Source organism: Stenella coeruleoalba, assembly GCF_951394435.1.
Source record: "Stenella coeruleoalba genome assembly, chromosome: 7".
Taxonomy (NCBI): domain Eukaryota; kingdom Metazoa; phylum Chordata; class Mammalia; order Artiodactyla; family Delphinidae; genus Stenella; species Stenella coeruleoalba.
Window position 1 is genome coordinate 106180797 of NC_137153.1, and position 21313 is coordinate 106202109.

The 21313-nt window shown below is 44.9% G+C and overlaps 1 protein-coding gene across 17 annotated transcripts in view; it reads right to left on the reverse strand.

Annotated features, from left to right (window-relative positions):
• The window catches only part of ASTN2 (astrotactin 2), a 1502867-nt gene that overhangs the window by 909108 nt on the left and 572446 nt on the right, over positions 1-21313 (reverse strand). For 7 of the 17 annotated variants that reach the window (XM_079927232.1, XM_079927229.1, XM_079927230.1 and 4 more), the window contains 2 exons: positions 19490-19620; positions 10945-11020 (listed from right to left, as the gene is read on the reverse strand). In XM_079927232.1, the coding sequence (XP_079783358.1) occupies positions 10945-11020; positions 19490-19501 (88 nt within the window). In that variant the 5' untranslated portion in view covers positions 19502-19620. Of the gene's footprint in view, positions 1-400; positions 990-1723; positions 1774-10944; positions 11021-16229; positions 16454-17558; positions 17668-19489; positions 19621-20158; positions 20274-21313 lie in introns of those variants that run through there. The other 10 variants (XM_079927222.1, XM_079927211.1, XM_079927219.1 and 7 more) reach the window with 8 other exon arrangements.

Below are 21313 nucleotides of genomic sequence, written 5' to 3' on the forward strand. Positions count from 1 at the left end.
GGCCACTGGCCGTGCCCCAGGAGCAGTGGGCGGCTGGACCCAGACCTGGCTCCCGAGCGGGGGACTACCACGGCCCCCAGCTCAAGCACACTCAGGCAGTTGGGGTTTCGGCGTCAGCGACGGATCGCGGCAGAGCTCAACGTCTGCACTGAGAGACGGACGGACAGGTCCCCACCGCGGGAGGCTTGGCACGCCTCCGGTCTCCCGCCACGCGCTCGCTCAGATACTGCCCCGGACTCATTCCAACCACCTGTACGCCCTCCGGGCCCCTCAGCTGCCCTCACTCAACCCTGCTCGGGGCAGCCCGGGGCGGGAATCCCCAGGGCGCCCCCACCCGTCTGGCTTCACTTGGGGGCTCCCGGTTCCCTGGGACCCCGCGTGTGCCGGCGCCCAGCCTTACCCAGGGTGAAGAAGGGCAGCTCTGTGTTGTCCAGGTCGTCCTGCACCGCGATGCGCCCCGGCAGCTCGTTACGCACAAAGAGCAGGAGGCGCGACTCGGCGGCGGTGCCCGCGGAGCCAGCGGAGCCCGGGGACGCGGCGGCGGCAGCGGCGGCTCCTGCCCCGGTCCCACTCCCGGCCCCGGCGCGGGTGCCGCTCCAGCCAATGTCGCTCTCCCGCAGGGCAGGCAGCGTGGACACCGTGACTGTCTTGAGCCGGCACGGGCTGTCGGGCTCCCGCGAGGCGGCGGCGGTGGCGCCGGCCAGAAGCGGCGGCGGCGGCAGCAGGAGCAGGAACAGCAGCAGCGGCGGCGGCGCCGGGTGGAAACCGAGCCTCAGCCGCCCCCGGAGCCCCGAGCTGGGGCCGGGGCTGCGCCGGGCGCCGGCGGCGGCCATGGCGGGAGGGGCTGCGGTGCTGCGAGCGGCGGTGGCGAAGGAGGAGGAAGAGACAGTGGCGGCGGCGGCGGACGCCGAAGCGAACCAGGACGCCGGAGCTAAGGAGCCGTGGGAGCCGCTCGCTAGCAGCCCCCGGCTCCGGGCTCCGCCTCCCGATCGGCCCTGGCCCGCCCCCCCCCCGCGCCACCTCCCCGGGCCCCGCCGCCCGCCCCTTCTCTGGCTCCCCACTCAGACCCCGAGCGTCTCGGAGGCTCCGCCCAGCCTCGTGCGAATCCCAGTCGCCCCCTCTCCTTTCCCAGGATCCCCCAATCCGCCCTCACAATATTCTTTAGCCACAGCACCCCTCTGCAAATTCCTAAGACTTAGGGACCCCGGGTGCTTCCCCTTATTCCCCTGGGCTCAACCCAGCTCGCCCAGCTTTACCCCACCCCTGGCCCAACCCAGAGGCTGCACCTGGGGGCGCGCCTTAGCCCAGCCTTGCTCCAGACCCCGCCTTCTGGGGGGTAGGGGCGCCTGAGGATGGTCAAGACAACTTTGTCTCCCCTCAAGCCCAATAACAAGTCCTGTACCCTTTCCTAGTCCCTGAAATAATTCCTCGTGGCCTTTGAGACCCCTGCCCACCCACTTGCCCACAACTCAGGCATTCCTTCTCCCACCTCTCCCATCTACCCAGGCCTCGGAGGTTGCACCAACAGCTAATGGACAAAGGGTTGTCGAACTCCACCCTCTAAGGCCCCCACCCTCCTGCACTGACTCCAGGAGGATGCTCCGGCCCCCAGCTGCCGCCCTGCAAGCCAGCGCTTTTTTCTGGATCCTGTTCCCAACCTGGACAGCACTACTTGGCTGCTCTGGTGTAAAATTCCTGAAAAGGGTGCGAGGTAGAGACCTACCACTCTGTCTGCTTCTGGCTCCCACGGGCTCCCACATCCTCTGCCCCCCTCGCGACTCTTCAACCCCGCCCCACCCCACCCCCAAGCCCGGTCGTTTTTTTTCCTGGAGTCAAGCTGAGCTCTAAACCTAGGTCTTCGTACACAGGGCAGCCTTTTGGCCCTGGGTAGGTTCTCTCTGACCCACATACCTGGTATCCCCCAGCGAGCCATCACCCCTGCAGGAATCTGGGCCTTGAGGGGCCCCGCCTTCTCTACTCCCCTCCTTTTCTTCCTCTTTCCTCTCTCTGTTCTCTCTTTCATCTCTCCACTCATTTCATTCTTAACCTTGTCTTGACTTTAATCTTATAAATGCTTCCTACCTATTATTTGTGAGCCATTTCCCATCTCCCGGTATTTCTTGCCCATCTGCACACCTTTGGTGTGGTCTCCTCTGTGCATTAACTTCTCTCATCTTAGCTCTTCCCTCTTCTGCCTCTTTTCTCCTTTCTGTATTTAACCCTTCATAGGAAAGGCCTTTTTCCCTCTCCCAGCACATTTTATTTACTTTTTCATGACTTTGGACAAAGGAAGAGGACTTAAAAGAAGGAAAAATCAAAACCTGTTTTGTGAACTTGGACTTAATTATACTGTTTATTAAGCATTCTCCAAGTGCTAGACGTGTACCTATGTTAACTTTTATACATAAACATACTCCAATGAGATGGGTATTATGATTCCCATTTTCCAGATGAGGAAACTGGGATCAGGAGGTCAGGGAGGTAAAGGGACTTCCCAGGGTCACTCAGCTAATGAGCACAAGAGCTCAGATCTGAACCCCAAGCTCCAAAGCCTTGGCTGTTTCCACTGAAACACACTGTCCTCAGTGACCTTGGAAAAGCCCACCTATCAAAGATGTTGTGAAAGGCACATCCAAATGAGTGCATCTGGGTCTTTTTCAGCTCTGAGGTTTGTAAGGTGTGCTTCTCCTGTCTCAGTTTACTAATCTGTGAACCCAGGGAGGGGGCGGGGGTGTGGAAATCTGGCTTTTCAAGTCCTCTGATTCTAAATTGTCTCCTGCCTCTCTGACGCCTGCTCCAGTTCATTTACTCCTCCAAAATATGTCGCCCTGGCTCCCTCAGTCTCTCCTTTGTACCCTTACAATCCGCCACTATCCTCTGCAACGGGGCTTTCTGATTTTCTATGCCCCTTTCTTCAAATATGCTGACATAGTCCATTTATAGAAGTGCACACCAGGAAAAAAGGGCTCCCTTATGTAAGGCAGAGTCTGTGCAAGTCCTTCATGGACCCCTGGTACAAAGGCCTGTCGAATGAGACCAACACTTTCATTCATTCATTCACCACCAAATATCTAGGGCTCCTACCAGGCACTATAAGGGGATGCAGAGATGCATAAACACAACTCCTGCCCTTGGAGAGTTTATAACGATGTGGAGGGAGGTGTGGGGATGAGAGAACACAGAAATATCTCAGATACCAGGCAGGCAGGCAGGCAGACAGACAGACATGTGTTTCTTTTATGAGGTGCTCTGAAACATATGCTTGGAGAAATCAAAGGAAGCTTCCCAGAGGAGGTGGCATTGGAATTGAGCCATGTAGGACTAGTAGCATGGGGTTAAATCTGCCATTTGGCATTCCTGGCAACTGCTCAGCATCTGGATGAATCCCTTAGAGGGGGCTTTACTCTCTAAGCCATAGCCCACCTCCCATGAAGAGGCTACAATTTCCAGATACTTTCAGCCTCCACTGCATCTAGGACTTGAGCACATGACTCAGAATTCACCAATCAGATTCACCCACCCCAGATTCTGGGAAGGAAGCTGGAATTAGGCAGACTCCACTTGGGGACCAAAGTGGTAACAGGTGGGGCAGTTACATCCTGATTTCATCACTAGTAGAAATCGTTCTAACACTGCTGCTCAGAGCCCAGTGTCATTTGGTGTCAAAAGTGTGAAATGCCTTCTTGGTGTCTGGCTGCAGCTACAACAATAGCTCCGTCAGCCAGTTCTGTGATGTGATTTGGAGTGCTGCTCTCAACTTCACAGACTTTCAGCCCAGATACCGTGCCCTCCTGGATATTCTGAGTAATATCACTACTGAATTCTGTTACTGCTTCAATTATCAGAATTGGTCTCTGTTGCTTGTGACTAACACACCTGACTAAGAACAGAAAGTGGAAACAAATGGAAGGCAGCGAGGGCAAAGCTCATGAAGGGAAATGGAGGAAGTTCATTGAGAGGGAGAGGAGAGATTGAAGACAAGACAAAAAAGGCAGGCGAGGAATTTGCTGTTCATTTTGAAGGAGGACCTACGTTATCTAGTAGGCAGTGTTGAATCGGGAACAACCACAGGAAAAGAACTCATATTTCTGAACACATACTCTGCAGCTTCAAAACTTTATGCAGAACATCAATGAATGATGATAACAATTCCTGCCTCCTGGTGGTAGTGAGGCTTCAGAAACCATTACGCAAAGTGCTTAACAAAATAGGTGCTCGATAAATTATAACTGCTGTTTTGATGTCTAATTCCAGCAACATCTGGAGGGAGGCTTGTTATCCCCATTTGATAGATGTGGAGTTTGAGGCTCAGGGAAGCTAAGAAACTTGACTCTGATCATGCAGTAACCAAGTGCTGGAACACACATCTGCCTGACTCCTAAGTCCTTGCTCTCTCTGCCACAGCACGCCACCTTTCTGCCCCAACCCTTCCCACCTACCCTCAGGATGCTAGGACTTCCCTATTCACACTCTGATACCCTGTCTTGTGGCCAGTGGTACCACTCTTCTCACCCTTCCCCTCTCCTCCTAAGTCACAGTTCATTATTGATTTAATTAGTTACAGTTCATGATTGACGTAATTTATTCTCCTAGAGGGTCCCCACATACCCCCATTTCTGACTCCACTGATCTGAAATTCCTTTTCATTCTTTCTAACCCCTTCCAGCTCCCCCGCTCCCCAGCAAATGCTTCCTCTTGCTTCATCTTGAATATTTCATATTTGCCTTTCTAGGTAGTTTTGTAACATTTTTCTCCTTTCCTTCTTCCCCCACCTTACGCTATTCTGTTTTTAAAAAATTCCATCTATTCAGACCACATGAGTGAGACAGCCTAGTGTATTTGGAGAAGCAAGGATTGGGGAGAGACAGGCTTGGCTGAGATATCATCTCTGCTATTTACCTATTGGGTCAAATCACTCAATAATGCCCCTATTAGACCTCATTTTCTTATTTGTGAAAGGAGGAAAGTAATACCCATTTCTCAGGATCATTATGGGAATTTAATGAGATCACATATGTGAAAATGCCTAGCCCATAATGGGTTCTATTAACATTATAAGTAAATCCAAACATCTTCTGGTATCTCACTCCCTGTTTTCCTCTCCAGCCCCATTTGACAAGATCTTCAGCACCATCACTCTGTTCTGGCCAGATACACGTCTTTTTTGTTCCTGGAATGTTTCAAGCTCTTGTGTCCCCAGTGTTTTCCCAAAGGCTCTTCCTTCTGCCTGGAGGGATCTCCCTCCAGACTTCACCTTGCTACCTTTCATTTACATGTAAGTCTTAGTGCATAAAGCACTTTCTTTAAGATGACTAAGCCCCCAGTTCAAGCTAGCTCCTCTCTGACTTCCGTGTTATTTCCTTTCACATCTCCTCGTATATATTTTAATTGCACTCATTACATATTTTAATAATTGTCCATTTATTAGTGTATTTCCTTGATGCGTCTTCCCCTCTAGACTGGGAACTCAAAGAGATCAAAGGCCATGTATGTCCTGCTTACCACCCTGTTTGTACAAGCTAGCTCTGTGTCTGACATAGGGTAGAGACACAAAATCAGTATTTTGTTAATGAATCATCACGCCTTTCTTGACTTTTAAGTCTAAGACAGGTATTGTATTAGGCACTAGCCATAATTCTGCAGTGAAGAAAAGAGACCCATCCTTTTGGTTTTCCACAATGAGTACATTATCCTCCCTCTGTCTATCTGTCTGTCCCTCCTTCCCTCCTTTTATTCCTTCCTCCTTTCCTTCTTTCCCTCCTTCCTTCTTTTCTCCCTTCCCAGATTTCCATGATTCAAGTGATTTTTTTTAAAAGTCTTTCTTCTTTAAGCTTCAAAATGATGTCTAGAACACAAACTCCACTTCAGGAGAAGAGCTTGTTATCTCTTGCTCCATCTCTACTCTATCTAAGCTCAATCCTCCATCAGTCCTCTTTGTACCCACACCTGTCCACCGTTTGTTTTCTCTTGCTTCAATCATGGCCCTCTCTGTAATTCACCTTGTTCTTTTAATCCTGCCTCGCTCCCTGCAGCACTTTGAATCCATTTATCACCCAGCATATTGTTTCCTTTTCTTCCCTTCAGCCACCTCCCCACAGACACTCTCCTTTTAGGTCTGCCAACCTCAGCATCTTAAACCATGCAGAGCCCAACTCCTTCCGTTGGTACAGGAGCAATTACAAGATGAAGGTCAATCTTGAAGCTTTTCCTTTTACTGTTGATGTCTCCAAATTAGATCACTGTAAACATTTCTATTACTGCTGTTTCTTTGACTCAGACCTCTCTTTGACGTAAGCTCAAATTCATTTCTCGATCACTTACTAGTTGGCTAATTTTAGTGATTCACTACCTCTCTGAGCCTTAATTATCTTTCTTGTAAGTTGGGTGATGGGAAAGTTGGATGAGCCAGCAGGTATAAGTGGAAGCACTGAGTACTCTCTGGCACATAGTAGGTCCTCAGTAACGCTAGCTTGTTTCCAACCCCAAATGTCTATTTATTTGGTCCTTCTGTGACCTTTCTGTCTCTTTGCTTTCCTCCCTCCATTTCTCATCTCCCTTTCCAGAACATTTCCACTATATCTCATTTAGAGCAAACTTTTACCATTGTCTCTAACTTCTCCTTCATGAAAAATGAAAGAGTATTTTAATCACCGTTGTCTTTCTTCATTTCTACTTGCATCCGTTTAACTGATTTCTGCTTCAACCCAGGACTTATCTGACTCTTTTCCCTTAACAGTTCTCAAATTTATTATTTTTTTTCTCCAGCTCATACCTTTCATTACCTCCCACATTCCCTGTCCCCGGTCCTCTAAATCAACCCCTTCTTGTTCCATGATTTACACAGTCATTTCAAATCCTTCTTACACCATCTAGTTAAAACCCTCGCAAAACTCCTTGAAAGACTCTCTTTCCTTATTCATCCTGTTGCATTTTCAAGTTCGCTCATCTTTAATTCATCCCCATCATTCATTTGCTTGTGCCCAAATCTCTGTACCTCTTTGCCTACTTAATCATTTCACCTATTCGTGTTTCCTTCTTCCTTTGTTACTCTTGTCATCTTTCATCCTTAGCTCATAGCAATAGGTGATATTCCTCTGGATCTTTTTTCCTTCCAAATCTTACTACTGGTGTATTTTTCAGGACCCTCTGTCTGCGTTCCATTGGCTCTTCCTGTCTGGAATATTTTTCTCTTTGGAACCCTGCTTTAGTTTAAAAAAAAAAAAAAAAAAAAGCCTTGCAGTATCCTCTTTATATTTATTCAAGCTGAACTTCTAACCTGGTACATTAGAATATATTTTACTAATGAAAAGTGTAAGCTTTATTCTCTGCTAGCGAGTACTAGGTTGTCTTCCTTTCTGCAGCACATTATTTGTACTATTACATTTTGAACTGGTGAAGGTGATGCAGCATAGAGTGACTATTTCTACAACATTTTCTGGGTGTGTACTATGAGTGAGGCACAAAACATATTTTCTTATTTAATTCTCACAACCACCTGTGAGGTTGCAATTGTTAATCTCAGCTTTACATAGAAACAATTGGGAACACATAGAAAATGTGCTGCCTGTAATATACTAGGCAATTTACATCTAATGAAGTCCTTCTAACTTCTTTGGGTTGAAATTCCCAAAGTAAGCCCTGTAGGCGGAGGGCAAGGAGAGACCAAAGAAAGAGACAGACCCCTCCAGATTGCCAGGTGGCAGTGCTAATAAGATGAAAGCAATTTACATGCAAGGCCTGTCTTGGATGCTGCAAGACAGGTAGATCTTTGCACCTGTCTGCCAGAATTCTGAAATTCTGTATGGAGGCCTTAACGGGGTTCAGTCACATACACCGTCCAGATGGTCTCAACAACACATTGGTCTCTCAAGACTGCGTTCCTGACATGGTTCCAGGAACAATGGATGGAATGTACATTTCGAAGACCCCGGAGAGGGTAATGAACCCAGGTCAAGCTTGCAGGTCAACTGGCAGTCACGTCCTCTCTGTGACCTCCTCCAACAAGACAGTATAGCTTAAGGGTTAAGAGTTTCCATACTTTTGTAACAGGGATGATAATAACCACTTTGCAAGAGTGTTATTTGACATTTGTCTTCCCTGTTAAATTATAGTTACCACAAGGGCAGAAATCCTGTCAATTTTGTTCTCTGCTGCCTGGTATGTGTTAGGTCATCAATGATAATTTGTTGAATGAATGTTAAAAGAACAATCTCTTGCATAAGATGACACTGGTTTTGAATTTCAGCTCTGCCATTTAATACCCATGTGACCTTGAACACAGTAGGGAGACAGCAGACATCTTTCAGTCTATATCTTTAAGTTTGTTGACGCATGCTGTTGTGTGCATATAGTTTTTTTAAATTTTTAAGTAATCTTATTTAGCAACCCTTAGAGTCAGGCAAACCAGGGTTCAAATCCCAGCTCTCCCAGTTGCCAGTTTTGATGCCTTGGGCAAGTTAATTATCTCTTCAAGCATCACTTCTTCATCTATTAAATGAGAATAATGCAGTCTCTCTATTATACTCAAGGACAAGTGCTAGTTTGGTTGATGATCTGGGGTGAAACCCCAAGACTGCCTGTTTTCAAGTCCCCTGCACATTTTATTACACCAGGGATCTCACTGCCCTGAACTCCCAACTCCATGGCCTCCTTTCACTATTTCTCCCACTATCTCAAGGAACTTTATGTAAACATAACTCCAAGGGCCTCCGCTTGGATGTATCTCAGGAATACGGAGGACATCCCTGACTCCTGACCCACTTACCAAGCTATATTTGATGACTATTGTATGAGAATCTGCAGACTCAGCAAGGCTGAGGCTCTGCAGGCTCCCTAAGTCTCCTGAAAGTCCAGCTGCATTCCATCTCATTTAGAGAGGCTTTCAGCGAAATTTATTGAAAGTCCCTCATCTCAGCTCTAGGCACTATATATAATATACATGTAATTTTTTTTTATTTTTTATTTTTTTTTTTACTGAGACTCTGGTCTATGGAGGGAAAAAGAAAAAAAAATATTTAAACTCAAAAGAGCCCTTCCTTCCTTCCTCCCTCGCTCCCTTTGTCCCTCCTCCCTCCCTTTCTTCCTCTTATCTCTCATGCATGGAGGACTATGCAATACTGTGCTCCAGGAATGTGGATACAGTGATGATCAAAACTAAAATGGTCCCTGCACTCCCAGAGCTAAAGGGGAGCAGAATATGCCACTCCAGAATATGCCACCTTGGCATACTGATTGCTTTGAATTCAAGTTACTTAAGAAACAGCCGGTGCAGGAACTCTGATCCTCCTTTGTACCCTGAAAGTAGGAAATACATCTTCCATGTGAAAAGTACCCTCTCTGTACCAGGAGGTAGAGAGACATCCTTATCACCAGAGACAGAGAATTCAGGGCAGAGAAGGCTGTATAAACAAACTTGTTACTTCTTCACTAATTAGCTGCCCCAAGCCCAAACTCCTTTGTTTTGTCAATTCTTTAGAAATTTATTGTTTCTTTGTCTAAAAGATATAGAAGCTGCCTGCTTTGGCCACTTCTTGGAGTCTCAGACTTTTATGAGCTTCCATACATATGAAATTAAATTAGTTTTTCCTTTTTTTTTTTCTTTTGGTCTTATGTCAACTTAATTATTAGACCAGACAAACAAACTAGAAAGGAAGAAGGGAAAGGTTTTCCTCCCCTACAGAGCTTACAGTCTAGTCAAGAGACAGACAAAAACAAATAATCGAAAATGAATATATGGGAGGAGAAAATGGGGAGATGCTATTCAACAAACTGGTATACAGTTTCAGTTTTGCAAGATGATCAAGTTCTAGTGATCTGCTGTATAACACTGTGCAATACTATATTGTATAGTTAACGATACTATACTGTATTCATAAACAATTATGAAGAAGGTAGATCTCATGTTAACTCTTGTTACAATAAAAAAGAGAATATATGATTTTAAATGTTCTGTGATAGAAAAGAACATAGTTCTATGAAGTGGAATGATGAGAGATGTATTGATTTATATTTGAGGACCAGGTGATGCATCTCTGAAAACATGGCAGTTAATTAGAAACAAGGAAGAATGAATAGCATTGTTATGGGAAGGGAAGTGAGGGGGGAAAGCCAGGCAGAGGGAGCAGCAGGGCCAAATGCTATGAGAGATAACTTGGCAAGTTCTAGAAGGCAAACATTTGAGGTCAGCGTGGCTAGGCAGTTGAGAGGGAAGACAAGAAAAGGATAAAATGAGTCTCAGAAAGTTAGTATGGCTTAAATTGTTCAGGTCTATGTAGGCCATGGCAAGGAGTCTGGGTTTAATTCTAATTTAAATGGAAAGCCATGGGCAATTTTAGGTAAGAGGATGGCATAGTCATAGACATTTTTTAAAATACTTCTTTGGCTTTAGGTAGAGATGGATTTGAATAGTACAAGACAGAACAGCAGGAGTCTAGCACGAAGTCCATCACAGCTGCCCAGGTGTAAACCTGTCTAGGACGCAGACTTTTCCATTCCAATATCCCCCCACCATGAAGTCCTATAGCTTTCACACACTGATAGTGGGTACTCATTATCTCCATTGAAAACTGGTTCTCTCTTTGGTTGGTTCTGACCAATAGAATGTACCGATTCATCTTTTCCTTGTTTAATCTACCACTATGGATTCAAATTGTATAAATTTGAGAAGCTATGTGGGGCAAGCTGCATAAAAATTCTCCAAGTATTTGAAGGCATCTACCTCCTTCTCCCTTTCAGGAAATGACTGTCCCTGTCAGCTACCTCCACTATTCTCTGTATGGGTATGAAAATAAAAACAATAAAAATTAACAATAACTTTCATTTACAGTGAATGCTTCCATATTCATCACCATAAGTTTGACTTCCATAACCTTGTGAGGCAGCAAGACAAGAGTTTTTAGCCTCAATTTATAAGTGGTGAGAATAAAATTCAAAGATGTGACTTACCAAGTTTGGACAAATAAGTGGAAGAATTGGGTCCTGAATCAAGGTCCTCAACTCCAAGTGCAAGCTTCTTTTCACCCTAGAGTGAGAGGCAGCATAGATGTAGAATAAGCTCAATTGTTCTGGTATCAGATTGATCGTCTGTGTTCGAATCCTGACTCTGATACTTGCTGTGTGACCTTGGAAAACTTATTTAACCTCTCTGAACTTTGGTTTCTTTATCTGAGAACAACAAAAGTAACGACCTCATGGAGTTGGATGACATTAAATGAGCTAATAGATTAAAAGCATGAAACAATGAAAGTGTCTAGCCTACATTAATAATCAATAAACATAATCAATAGATGTTAGTTATTATAGTATCTTAGACCATCTTGGTCTAAAGCAATAGTGGTAAAATAAAAGTTGCTTTGGGTGTAATATAAGGTATCTGGGTTTAGAATATTGACTCTGCCATAGAGTCATGGATAAGGTATATAATCAGTGAGCTGGTTCTTCATCTATAAAGTGGACATAAGCATACCTGGCTTACAAAATTGTTGTGAAAAGTAAATTCTGTAACTAATAAGAGAAATCACCTAGCACCAAGAACTATGTACTCAATAAATGTTAATTTCCCTCATCTTTGCTTTGATTTAACATCATTCCCCCAAGGAAGGCTTCCCTGATGCCGCAGGCTGAGTTAGACACCCTCCTTTCTTTGCTTCTAGCACCTTGCATCAACCTGGAGCAGAGAAGAGGATATGCTGCATTAAAAGTATCCGCTCCTCCGGCTGGGCCCGTGAGCCGTGGCAGCTGAGCCTGCACGTCCGGAGCCTGTGCTCCGCAACTGGAGAGGCCACAACAGTGAGAGGCCCACGTACCGCAAAAAAAAAAAAAAAAAAAAAAAAAGTATCTGCTCCTCTGTCTCCACCTTTAACCTGGAGCTGTTTGATGTACCAGGTACTGTTCTAAGCACTTTACAAATAACAATGTATTTAATCTTTCTATAAACCTAGGAAGGTGTACTATCATTCTCTGTGTATCAGGGAACTGAGGCAAGAGGGGGTTTGAATTATGCATCCCAGTTTGCACGGCCAGCACAGATGGGGTACTCACTGCTTCCTTCTACTTGTTGAGGTCTCAGTGGAGATGTCATCCCCAGAGAGAGGACTTTCACGACTCCCTACTCCACAAGTACCACCCATTCACCATCATTTCTATGTCGATATTTTCTCCACCACAGCTGATTCATGGATTGATTGATGGATTGCCTCCGTCACTCAAATATAAACTTTACTAGGAAAGGGATTTTGCCTCTCTCATCCACTGCTGTGTATCCAGCCCTTAGGAGACACACTGACACACAGGAGGTGCTCAATAAGTATTTGATGGAAAATTAACAATTGCATGCATTTATTAATTATGGAATTTATTTTGTAACTTAAAAACAATGGCTAGGTCAATCTGTACTTTTTACGTTCTTGTGAAAGTTAGTGGCATTTTAACCGAAGTTGGGTTGGGGAATGAGGAAGACTGCACAGAGATAGGACTCCCTTTGGCCCTGCACTGGGTCTTCTGGACTCTCAGTAGCATGGCTTCTGTCTGAACAGCTGGCCAATAGCTGGTTCTCACCCTCTTCTTGGAAGGCAGGAGGGGTTTCTCTTCAAGGTGACAGGATGGGAAATCAGAGGAAGCTGCACGGGGAGAGATATACTGCAGTCGTGGCATTAAGGCTGGGGTTTGAGATGCCCACTAAGATTCACTGGGAAAAAATAATACTTGAAAAAGTGTAATGTCTAGTATTTATCACCTCGGTCTATTGGTAGCTCATTCTCCCTGACATCTGTGGAGATTCTTAGGAACTAATATATTGTCTAACACCTACCTTGACAATGAGCCATGCACTTTGTTGTTAGCTTTAATTCTCACCTGTTATTCTCTAATTAATTTTTGCTGCTCTAAGTCTTATGTAACCCATTAGCATGATATTCAAGTTCTTAAACAACCTTTCTGATCTACTGTCTTGCTATTTTTTCTTCCTGTAATCTCTGCCCTCATCAAAATAGATGTCCTTACTATTCCCTGCACACACTCCAAGTTCCCTGTTACCTCTGTCTAGATTATTTTTCCCTCACTAGTACTCTGCATGCACAGATAGCATCCATCCTTCAGGGCCATTTCTGATTCTCATCATATCCTTTATGAGTAATAGTTTTTTCCTTTGTATGTCCTTATTCCTTGTATAACTTATTTATAACATTTAATATTTTCTATCACATACCCTATTTGCATTTAATGCTGTGATGCTTTAGATTATTGTCCAATAAATAGTCATTCCCTTCTTCCTCTGTGAGTAGAGAGTCTTCCCCAGAACTTGTTGATGTTGACCTTGGCCATGTGACTTGCATTGGCTAGTGAGGTACTGGAAGTCATGATATGAGCCAAGGCTTTTGTAGTGATGCTGTCTCTTTGTGCTTCTGCCATTGTCATGAGAGTAATATGCCCTGTCTAGCTCACTGGTCCATGTAGGGTGACAGATATGATAGAAGATCTGTACGTAAGCCATAGTTTGGAGACAAGCCTAGCCAAGCCAACCCAAGTCAGCAGACCCCCCCCAGCCAACCTTCAGATATCTGAGTGAAAATAAATTGTTGCCATTTTAAGCCACTGAGTTTTAGATTAGTTTTATTACGCAGCGTTATTGTGCCAATCACTGACTGATACAAAGTTTTAACTCCTTTCCTATACTCTGAATTGCTTGAAGCTAGGGACAGTTTGATTCATCTTTTTTCACTCATGCAAAATTCCAAAACACAATCCTAATACATATTTTTGAACAGATAAATGGATTAATAAATGAATGATTAAAGAACTCTAGAGAGAAATTCAAGATTCAAGAATCAGTAACACTAATGTACTCACTAGTTCAACAAGAATTAATTGAATACTTATTTTGTGTCAGGCATTGTACTAGAGGAACAGTATTCAGTGCTAAAAAAGCCAGACTTGGAGTCTTGATGCTCCTTGGTGGCTTGGGAAGGCTCGAGAATCAGGAATTCATAATGCAGTCAACGTGCAAACCCTGATTATCCTTGAATTGCATGCGAGGGCAGCAAAATAATCAGAGAAGTGATAATGGATAGAAAAGAGCAGAAGATCCCTCTCTCACTGCTGATTCCCATTATCTCAGGTTAAGAGCAAATCCCCAGACAGATGGGAGGAATTTGCATCCATTTGAGAAAATGAGTCGTAGAAGCTGACCCAAGGGTAAAATTGAAATCTATAGGGACAGGTACTGGTGGGTCATTTTCTGATTGCTGAGTGACACCTCTATCCCTTTCCCCTATTGTGGAGAGGCTTTGGGCATGCCGAGCCTAAATGCCATCATCACCTGTAAACCAAAAACCTGGATCCATGACGTCTAGATTTGACAGTGTGACCTCAATGCCCTTTTCCGAGAGCTTTTCCTGATTGTTAAGCATTTCTGTCACACTCTCCTGCCTACCCCCCCTACTCACCCCAAAGGTGTGGCTAAAGTAGCTTATTGCTGATGACTTCCATTTTGCAACACAAGGAACTCTAGGAATGAGGATTAGAGTGCTAAAATGCCTGCATCATGGAAGGCATCAACAGAACCCAGCGTTAAGTCCAGCTTCCTTGCCTTGGACACCAGCCACTGGGGAGCAAAATTCATCCTGCACGTGCTTTAATATCACCTAAGGCTTTTTGTTTGTGTCTATGTTTTTGACAGCAGGTGGCTAGTACAGATGGACTGTGAGAGAGAAAAGGCAACTTTTGCATGGCTTGGAGAATGACACGCCAAAAGAAATGCATGGCTATTTCCAAAACTGGCATCTCTTAGCCTGAAAGAATAAGTTGGATTTTTTTACTACCTTCAATAAATGCCACCTTGATATGCTAGCAGGCCTTAATGGGGACAGCAGCCATAAGAAAATAAATGTTTTGGTCAAGTAGACAAATATCAACAGAGATCTACTTTCTAATCACTGTGCAATTTAAATATGATAATGCACTACGACATTTAGTACACTATTTAGTGTATGACAGCAACAACAAAAATAATAATAGTATCATTGATTGAGTCCCTATAGTATACCAGGCAGTATGCTAAATGCTGTGAAGGTCTCATCTCAGCTAACCCTTCCAACAATTCTAAGAGTTAGGAAGTGTAAGCATCGCCGTCTGTCATATGAAGAAACTAAAGCTAAGAAATGTGAAATTCCTTGTCCAGAGTCACACACCTAATAAGTGAAGAGGCCAGGATTGGATCTCAGGCATCTTACTCTAGAGCTCCTGGTTATAAACACTACTTCACATCCCCTTTCATCATCAAGATCAGACATACAATGAATGGAAGCTAACATCATCATCATTTTATTATGATCATAATTATTAGGTACCATAACAAGAAAAGTCACTGCATGAGAGTATTTTCTGGAATGTTTCTACTGAAAGAAATGGTTGATTGAAAAGTAAGGATGCAAGTTTAAGTGTGGTCTTCAGGGCCAAACCATAGGAGACAAGTAAAAAGGAAGGGAAAGGTCGAATCCAAAATACCTGGTTCTCACTTCACCATGTGGTAGCCTAGGCAAGGTACTCCCTGAATCATTTGAAAAATGAAATGCAGTAGATTATATCATGGTCCTAATTCTTCACCTCTCTCAGTGTCTGCAACCTTTGCCAGGTGTCTTTACTCTTACTAAAGAGCCAGAGTCTATTTCTGCACTATTTGAATCAGGGCATGTCCATGTGACTTGTTTTGACCAATAGAATGAGGCAGAAGTGAATGGTGGGTCAGTTCCCAGCCCTGTGTGTTTTTGCTTTCTGTCTTATGCTTCTGCAGTCGCTAGAAGCACATGCCTGCGCCAGCCTACTGGTCTCAGAAGGAAGACGGCAAACACGTGGAGCAGAGATTTCCCAGTTAAGGTGCCGCAACAAAGTTCAGCTTAGAGCTGAATCCCTGCTGCCTCACAGATGCATTGATGAGCCTAGCCCATAGAGCCAACCTCCAACCAACCCACTGGCATGTAAGCTATAATCATAAATAATGGTTTTAAGCCACTAAATTTTGGGGTGGTTTATTAAGTAGTAACAGGTAACCAGTACAAAGAATGTTCATATATACTTTTGTCCAGTGTCTGACACATAGCTCCTGTTGAATAAAAAATATTTCCCTTTCCTACCTCTTTAATCAATCAGAAAAGTTTTAGTTCCTGCCAGTGAAAGTCCCAAAATTATGTTAAGATCCTCAGTCACACAGGTGGAGGAAGGAAACTCAAGGATACCTTGTATCAATGCTTCCACTTTGGCTCCTTGCTCAGGTTGGGAAGTGAAGCAAGAGACAGCATGTGACCGACCCTCTTGTACCAGGAGCTTGCAGCTCCACCATCAGCACACACGATGGCCTGACAGCCTCAGAGCAAGTTTTCTAGAGTAATTATTTCCATTGCCACAATTGGTTATTTCTGTTTCAAAGTCAGTTCCCCTCTTCACTCCTGATTTTTCATTTCTGTAAAAAATGACAGTGAGTAACACACCACTGTAAAGCAATTATACTCCAATAAAGATGTTTAAAAAAAAAATGACAGTGAGTGTCTGATTTAGCTCTTGGAAGAAGACAGGGTGTTTAGGGAAGGATGGAAGCATGGAAGAGAAAGACAAGGGAGGAAAGAAACAAAATGCCTCACCCCAAATGGGTTTTACAAATGTAAAGCGCTAATGAAATTCGAAATAACGATAAATGATGCTTCCAAGGCGGAAGCCTCACGTTTCTCACCATGAATATTCATCTCCATGTTATCTTTCGAGGGAATAAAAATTGGGTGAAACAGCAATGCACATGTAGGGTGTTGTTTTTTGTTTTTTTTTTTAACTTTTCTTATTCTATTTTTGTCTGGACCAAGGCAGGCCCCTGACTTGATATTGTCTGTACTGTAATATTCTCTGTAGCTGTGATGTGTGTCTCACTGGATGTCCACATGCAGACGTCTTAAGTGGAAGATGCTTAAAATGTCAATAAAATGTTAAGTTGAGAAGAAGTGGGGGGAGAAGCTGAAGCTACTCTCTTTGCGGCTGCTAAATGATCACAGGTAGCAAAGATTGTGACTTTGGGCTTGGCAACCTGGAATCTGGACAAGGGAATCCAATGCATCTTTCATCAACTGGCATGGAAGAGTAGGAGGCTATTAATAAGCTACCAATAGAGGGTTGCGGGCTTCCCTGGTGGCGCAGTGGTTGAGAGTCCGCCTGCCGATGCAGGGGACACGGGTACATACCCCGGTCCGGGAAGATCCCACATGCCGCGGAGCGGCTGGGCCCGTGAGCCATGGCCGCTGAGCCTGCGCGTCCGGAGCCTATGCTCCGCAATGGAAGAGGCCACAACAGTGAGAGGCCCGCGTACCGCAAAAAAAAAAAAAAAAAAAAAAAAAAATAGAGGGTTGCAACTTGCTGTCGGAAGAGGTCTGCAATTGGCTCCCAAGCTCAGAGGAGCATCTGTACAGCAACAGGCATACAATGAACTGTACATGTAGACAAAATGTTATTAGTCTGCTCAGGCTACCATAGCAAAATACCACAGGCTGGGGGGATTAAACAACAGAAATGTATGTTCTCACAGTTCTGGAGACTGGAAGTCCAAGATAAAAGAGCAGCTGGATTGGTGTCTGGTGAGATCTCTGTCCTTGGGTTGCAGATGGCTACTTTCTCTGTATCCTTGATGTGTGCCTGTGGCCAGGGGTGGAGAGAGCGAGAGAGCAAGAGAGCTCTTCCTCTTCTTATAAGGCTACCAATCCTATTGAATTAGGGTCCCACACTCATGACCTCATTTAACCTTAATTATATCTTAAAGGCCTTATTTCCAAATACCATCACATTGGGGGGTAGGGCTTCAATATGTAAATTTGGGGGAGACACAATTTAGTCCATAGCATACAGTATGGTCAACCTTCTCTGTGAAGGTGGCATGGTTCCCACTGTCCCTAAGGAGGAAAAAATGGCTCATCTTATCGAGCTCTGATGTAATCATTGGCCTGTATTTCACAGCCGAGAGTCAGAATGTCAGCATTGATGACCCCAAACCTGAGGGGTTGGGGGCAGGGGAATTTGGGGCAGAGAAAGCAGAAGAGTGAGACAGGAATCACATGCTTTAGCAAATCCCAAAGGAACAAGGAGACCCAGGAGCTGTGAGCCAGAGGGTTTCCTTTCCCAGGGCTCTGAGAAGCAGCCAGGTTTGTCTAAGTCAGTGATCTGGGATCCCCAGAGACTCCTGGAGAAGGGCCTCGGGGAATTGCTGAATACTGATGTGCCCTGGGGCCAGGAGATACCCGGGTCAGTAGGCTGACAGGGTGGGAGTGGGAGAGAGAGCATGATAAGATGGTAAATGTTGACACATTAAGACGTCCCCCAAAATAGCTCTCCTGTCACCTACAATTTTTTTTTTTTTTTTTGCGGTACGCGGGCCTCTCAGTGTTGTGGCCTCTCCCGCTGTGGAGCACAGGCTCCGGACGCACAGGCTCAGTGGTCATGGCTCATGGGCCCAGCCGCTCCACGGCACGTGGGTCTTCCCAGACCGGGGCACGAACCCGTGTCCCCTGCATCGGCAGGCGGACTCTCAATCACCGCGCCACCAGGGAAGCCCCGTCACTCACAATTTGGCTTACAAACCTTCAGCAGCTTTTTGGTACCTTCATAATAATAGTCTTAAGTTGGCGTTTGTGGCTCTGTGTGCTGTTTTTCAACTAACTCTTCCAGCTTTTTGAGATGACTGGCAGAGAGAACATTTAGGGCTTGTTTATTTGAAATGGCTACTGTTCTGAGCCTTCTATACATATAAACTCACTTAATTCTGACAACTTGAGAAGACAGGACTTACTACCCTCATTCATTTTACAGATGAAGAAACAGGGTTCATGGAAGTTTAGTGGATCGGCCAAGGTCACATAGCTAGTAAACAGCAGAGCTAGAATTCAAAGCCAAGACATCTAACTCCAGAGCCCACGCTCACAAATACTACACAACACGCTTGCTTCATGCACTTCATGTGACAGAATCTCTGGCCTTCTGCCAAACATGGCCTATATTTTTTCTGTTCCTGGGGTATTCAACATCATCCCATTCTCTGCAGATCCCAACTCCCATGAATATTCAAGACCAGATTCTAGGGGTGTCTCCTCCATGAAAATGTTCATGGTCCCTCCCGCTGTGAGCGGCATCTCCCAATTCATCTCCCACTGAGCATTTTATCTTCTCTGTGGTGATTACCATTTGGGGACTGAGAAGAAAATTTATATGACTGTAGTGTAGCGTGGCACATAATCATCAGATATGGATACATCAAAGCTCTCCTACAGGCTGTGAGCTTCACACAAGCATGGGGTAGCCATGTCAGCATGCCTCGCAATCCCTAGAACAGTGCTCTGCACTTAGTAGTTAGAGCAGCTAGGATTAGGTTCAGTGGAAAGTAACAAAAAATCAAAAACAGTGAATTTAACGATAGAAGTCTATTTATCTCTCTTATAAAACAAGTCTGGAAATAGACAGTACGGACCTGTTTTAGCATTTATTTGGCCATAAGGTACCCAGATTGCTTCTATATATTTGCTTCTTAATCCCCAAGGTGTGGCTCTGATCTTCCTGGTCCAAAACGGCTGCTTGAGTTCCAGCCATCACATGCATGACCTAAATAGTAGGAGAGAGTAAGAGTCATGGAAGTGCAACACAACACTTCTGCTTATATCTCATGACCAGATTTTGTTACACAGTTACTCCTAACTGCAAAGGAGCTGGGGATGTCTTTTTAGCCATTTAGTTGGAGTTATGACCTTCCAGGTAAAAATAAGTATTATGTTATTAAGGAAGAAGGGATAAGTAGGTGTTGGAAGCAACCAGCAACCTCATCATTATATGTCCTCAGTAAATATTCAATTCAACAACTATTTCTTGAAACCTACTCTGTGCCAGTCACTGTGTGAAACACTAAGGATACAGAATTCAAAGAGAAAGCCCACCATCAGACCCACCATATTCTAAGCATGGCTGGCCCACTTGTTATATTTTGGACAAATTACTTAACATCTCCAAAACTTAGTTTCTTCAATCTGTAAATGAAATAATATTACTCTTTCACAGAATTTGTGGGAAAGGTGATATAGCATACTGTAGGTGCTCAACAAATGTTAGCTTTTTAAATTGAAAGCCAAAAGGATGCAACCATTACCACATTGCACACCCTCTTCCCTTCTTCCTTCTGCCTTCTGCCACCAGGAAGAGCCCTCCAGCTTTGACACAAGTCAATTTTGGATGAAGCTGAGATTGAATTTGATTCTTCTTCCCTGAGTGGACATAAAGGGGTCTGAACCTTAATTACTAGTCATTGCCCTTCACACACAAAAAATGGTAACCTGCTCAGCCCATCAAAGCATGCCCTTTGAAATGCTGAACTAGACAGTGAACAGAAAGTATCTAACAGAAGGCATCTTTTCTTCCAGAGATAAAAGCAACTTGAAATGCTTATAAGTCCTGTGCCCTTGTTAATTAATCAGGATTCGCATTAAAAGCTTAAACATCTTTGATGCAGGAAGCTCAGAGAGCCAGAACCTTTTTCCTGTTCTGTAGAGGGGAGATGGGTGGACAGGGCAGCCCAAAGAGGTGTGTGTGGGGAGGGGGCGGAAGACTAGATGACCTGTTGCCTACCAGGACAGATGTAACAGGCAGGGAGGAGACTGGTTCCAAAGTGAGAAGACCACCACATTTATGCAGGTCCTACCCATTCATTAAAGAGAAACGCAGGGCTCTGAGCTACTACTAGTGCTTCTGACACAGCTTCCTTCCCAACGTTCATTCATTCGTTCAGGAGGAGTTTATAGTAGGAACTTCTGTTCATTCCTGCAGCATATGATTAGTGGGCTTCTACTATTATACCTGCCAGCTTGGGGACAGAGTTGTGCAAAAGACACAGTCTCTACCTTTGGAAGAGTCTGGCACAGTGGTTCTCCAATGAGGGTACTTTAGTTCCCAGGGGACCTTTGGGACACCCTTGGTTGTCCTAACCATGGGGGCAGAGGGTGGGGAGGGGAGAGAGCCCGGCATCTAGTTGGTAGAGGCCAGGCACGTTGCTCGGCATCCTCCCGTGCGTGGAACAGCCCCACAACAGAGTTACCCGGTCCAAATGACCCAGAGTGCCAAGGCTGAGACAGTGGGAGAGCAGACATTCCAACACGCAATTTCAATAAAGCGTAGTAAGTGCCATGCTCTAGCAGGAGCAAGTAAGCTAGTGTCAGGGAAAGCCTCCGTGCAGAAGTAGTTTATAAGCTGAGACTCTGGAGATGAGCACGAGTGAAGGGGTCGGACGGGGCAAGCAGAGGGAACAGCA